Genomic DNA, 4858 nt, shown 5'->3' on the forward strand with positions numbered 1-4858 from the left:
GAAGACAGAGGATTGAATTCTGGAAAGGAGGAGGTCTGAATCCAGGTCAGGGTTCAGGTACTAACATGTAGAAAGTTTCCTGGTAAATTTAACCTAAAAAAAAAATATATAAACCACTCAGACGCGAAACTCTCTCTCATCCATAATATATGACTATGAATATGATAACACTGATAACACGTTACTTAAATGCAATAATAAGCGCAGAAGCAATAGGTTCCTTTCCCCTCTGTTTGAGTTTATGTCTATTGTTAATAGCTTTGGAATTAAAGCTTCAGTTTCAGCTCCAATGATTCCTTTGTTTCTTTTTGTTTTTTGTTTTTGTTTTTAGTAATTCACTCTCTCTCTCTCTCACACAATCTGTTGACTTGCTTTGTTTTCTAAATCCTGAGACTAGAGCTTATGGATATCCACTGCTTCAGTGATTTCTTGTGAGCAATGATTGGACGCCAGGTCAAGGAATGCTTAGTGTGACTTGAGCTAAAGGATTCACACAGCTCCAGTGATTTCTTCTGAGCAATGACTGGAAACCAGGTCAAGGAATGCTTAGTGTGACTGGAGCTAAAGGATTCACACATCTCCAGTGATTTCTTGTGAGCAGTGATTGGACGCCAGGTCAAGGAATGCTTAGTGTGACTTGAGCTAAAGGATTCACACAGCTCCAGTGATTTTTTGTGAGCAATGACTGGAAACCAGATCAAAGAATGCTTTGTGTGACTGGAGCTAAAGGATTCACACATCTCCAGTGATTTCTTCTGAGCAATGACTGGAAACCAGGTCAAGGAAGGCTTCGTGTGACCGGAGCTAAAGGATTCACACAGCTCCAGTGATTTCTTCTGAGCAATGACTGGAAACCAGGTCAAGGAATGCTTTGTGTGACTTGAGCTAAAGGATTCACACATCTCTAGTGATTTCTTCTGAGCAATGACTGGAAACCAGGTCAAGGAATGTTTTGTGTGACTGGAGCTAAAGGATTCACACAGCTCCAGTGATTTCTTCTGAGCAATGACTGGAAACCAGGTCAAGGGATGCTTAGTGTGACTTGAGCTAAAGGATTCACACAGCTCCAGTGATTTCTTCTGAGCAATGACTGGAAACCAGGTCAAGGAATGCTTAGTGTGACTTGAGCTAAAGGATTCACACAGCTCCAGTGATTTCTTGTGAGCAATGACTGGAAACCAGGTCAAAGAATGCTTTGTGTGACTGGAGCTAAAGGATTCACACAGCTCCAGTGATTTCTTCTGAGCAATGACTGGAAACCAGGTCAAGGAATGCTTTGTGTGACCGGAGCTAAAGGATTCACACAGCTCCAGTGATTTCTTCTGAGCAATGACTGGAAACCAGGTCAAGGAATGCTTAATGTGACTTGAGCTAAAGGATTCACACAGCTCCAGTGATTTCTTGTGAGCAATGACTGGAAACCAGGTCAAGGAATGCTTTGTGTGACTGGAGCTAAAGGATTCACACAGCTCCAGTGATTTTTTGTGAGCAATGACTGGAAACCAGTTCAAGGAATGCTTTGTGTGACTGTAGCTAAAGGATTCACACAGCTCCAGTGATTTCTTGTGAGCAATGATTGGACGCCAGTTCAAGGAATGCTTTGTGGGGCTGAACTGAAGGATTAAAATGTCTTTACCCTGAGGTTCTGTACTTCATATTGAGGACCTCCTGAAGGTACCGCTTGGCTTTGGGTCCACATTTGTACACTAGTTGCCTCTCGGACACCGCGTTCAGTGCTCCTGTCGTGTAATGATATCTGAAGGAACAGAGATGGGGAATCTGTTAATGAAAATCCAAACTGCATGGTTTATGCATATATACAACAACAACAACAACAAAATACAGCCATTTCTAGTCCACAGCAGGATAAAGGCCTCAGACATGTTCTTATTTATGTCTTGGGTTAGGCTATTTTCATCACCATGCTGGGCCATTGCAGATTGCTGACAGTGGGAGATTTTGGTCTGATAATTTACAGAAAACCAACCTAGTATGGATGGCCCTGACAAGTATAGCTTTCCTCATCACGGCGATACACAAACATCAATAGTTATATAAACATTATGTACACAAATATTTTCCTGACAATATATTCCATATATTTACTCAAAGTAAATCAAACGAGAACACCAAAAAAGAATAAACCATATTCACCATACCTGAGACCTCGCGCGAAGTTGTCGTACGTAAGGTTCGGCTTATTTGACCTCTGACCCCATATTTTGGCCACCTTATCTGGCTTAACAATCCTGAAGGTCATGGCTTTCTCGTCTTCCCATCGTATGATCTTAGGGTTGTAGCAACAGTCAGTCAGGAGACGCATCAGATATTCCCAATTTTTAGGACCGCGTTCTGTTGTCGCAGGAAACGAGAGAGAGAGAGAGAAAGAGAGAGAGAGAGAGATGAGTGAATTAAATCCATCTACTGAAATATATAGAAAGGGGATATCAAAATTGGATTAAGATTACACACACACACACACACACACACACACACATATATATATATATATATATATATATATAGATCAACATATCAGGCATGTACAGCATATACAGGTTTATATGATTTTATATAGTATAAATATATAAATTCAAAACTATACCAACCTCTCTTCCTAGACTTCGTCTTGATCTTCTCCAGCACATCTTTGCATGACATGACCGGGGTCAAAGGGTATTGGATCGGCTCATCCGGGGCATCTGTGAGGCTGGCAGGGCTGGGCACCTCGAAGGGGCCTTTCTCGATACTCAGGTCAAGGATGGACCCCTCGTCTGAGTGGAAAATAGGAAAGGAATTAATATAAGTGGTTTTTTTTAGACTTCTTCTGGTATTGTTATTCATATCAATATGAGAGTTAGGGCTTTGGATATGGTGCAAACCACGGGTATATCAAACGTGCGCACAGAGATGTACTTTTTGCACAAACACACACACACATATATACATATATAGATGTATATATATATGTATATATATATATATAATAATATTAATATATACTATATATATATATATATATATATATATGAAAGTTAATAACTGTTCTTAAAAATTCTTCTCTCTCTCTCTCTCTCTCTCTCTCTCTCTCTCTCTCTCTCTCTCTCTCTCCATTTAGAAAATCTGTACAAACTGCATCCAAAATTGACCCCAAACTGACCTGCTACTACCGCGGGGTCAGGCGAAGGCTCCGGGGTCACATACGATTCGTCAGAATAACTCAGAACGTAGTCGACGACATTTTTTATATCTATATCTTCCGGAAGCTCGTTCGACAGGTATGTGATATCTTTCGGGAAATCCGTAAATTCTTTTGACAAATCTGTGAGCTCATTCGACAGATCTGTGATGTGGTAGTCCTCGTTCTGTGGACACCACGGAGAGTAGGCGTTGGAGGCCGCGGGTTCGATCGGCCGGGGAGACGTGTGATCGGATGCTGCGACTGAGGGGGGAAGGCGGATTTTAGTAACAAGTCATATTCAAGTTGATTTATGATCAATTTATAGGTTTCATTTATGTATTTCAGTCCTAATATTAAGTTTCACTACAGCCACAACTGTCTCCAAGTTGATTTACGACTTAAGCTACATGTTTTCTTTATATATTTCACTCTTAATCAAGTTTTTTGCAGCCACAATAAGATTTCTAATTTTTACCTAAGCCACCCCTCTCCAAGAGTTTTTGGAACTCCTCAAAGAAAACGTGTCCGTAGCTGCGATCGAGCAACGCGTAGAAGTCGTACTGCGAAAACCGGGACAGCATCTCACCGGTATAGTTGCAAAAGTTGCTGAGGTTGACCTGAGATTCGTCGATGCTCCTGTAATGACAGACTTGCCGAGCCCAGGTAACGCAGTCCTAAAAAACGAGCGAAGGCGATTAGAAATTATCATTGTTACTCTTACTCTTACCTCGGAAAAGTTTCCTGCTCTCTGATTGGTTGGAACGATCTCGTCCGACCAATCAGCGATCAGGAAACTTTTCCGAGCTAAAAGGGCAACCTTGCGAGTCGGTGCAACTCTGCCTCACTAAAAAGAATTGACTATAGGAGAGCTACAGTTCTAATTGGGAAAGTATAATGCAGGGAAAGTAGCCCAGTGAGGAAAGGAAACAGGGAAACAAGAAATAAACTATGAATTGAAAATAAGAAAACAAAAGAAGGCGATTAAAAAACATCATTGTTACTCTTACTAGAGGAGTTACAGTTCTAATTGGAAAAGTATAATGCAGGGAAAGTAGCCCAGTGAGGAAAGGAAAACAGGGAAACAATGAATAAAGTATGAATTGAAAATAAGAAAACAAAAGAAGGTGATTAAAAAACATCATTGTTTCTCTTACTAGAAGAGTTACAGCTCTAATGGGAAGAGTATAATGCAGGGAAAGTAGCCCAGTGAGGAAAGGAAAACAGGGAAACTATGAATAAACTATGAATTGAAAATAAGAAAACAAAAGAATGTGATTAAAAAACATCATTGTTTCTCTTACTAGAAGAGTTACAGCTCTAATTGGAAGAGTATAATGCAGGGAAAGTAGCCCAGTGAGGAAAGGAAAACAGGGAAACTATGAATAAACTATGAATTGAAAATAAGAAAACAAAAGAAGGCGATTAAAAACATCATTGTTTCTCTTACTAGAAGAGTTACAGCTCTAATTGGAAGAGTATAATGCAGGGAAAGTAGCCCAGTGAGGAAAGGAAAACAGGGAAACAATATATAAACTATGAATTGAGAATAAGAAAACAAAAGAAGGCGATTAAAAGACATCATTGTTACTCTTACTAGAAGAGTTACAGTTCTAATTGGAAGAGTATAATGCAGGGAAAGTAGCCCAGTGAGGAAAGGAAAACAGTGAAACAAGAAAT

The 4858-nt window shown here is 40.1% G+C and overlaps 1 protein-coding gene across 2 annotated transcripts in view; it reads right to left on the minus strand.

Annotated features, from left to right (window-relative positions):
• Positions 1–4858, minus strand: part of LOC137625364 (uncharacterized) — a 6816-nt gene continuing 1958 nt past the window's right edge. The window contains exons 2-6 of one of the 2 annotated variants that reach the window (XM_068356225.1): positions 3657–3855; positions 3161–3442; positions 2610–2774; positions 2160–2424; positions 1–1756 (exon numbers count right to left, since the gene is read on the minus strand). In XM_068356225.1, the coding sequence (XP_068212326.1) occupies positions 1633–1756; positions 2160–2424; positions 2610–2774; positions 3161–3442; positions 3657–3855 (1035 nt within the window). In that variant the 3' untranslated portion in view covers positions 1–1632. The remainder of the gene's footprint in view (positions 1757–2159; positions 2425–2609; positions 2775–3160; positions 3443–3656; positions 3856–4858) is intronic. The other variant, XM_068356226.1, reaches the window with a different exon arrangement.

This window comes from Palaemon carinicauda, chromosome 32 (genome assembly GCF_036898095.1).
Source record: "Palaemon carinicauda isolate YSFRI2023 chromosome 32, ASM3689809v2, whole genome shotgun sequence".
NCBI classification, from domain to species: Eukaryota; Metazoa; Arthropoda; class Malacostraca; order Decapoda; family Palaemonidae; genus Palaemon; species Palaemon carinicauda.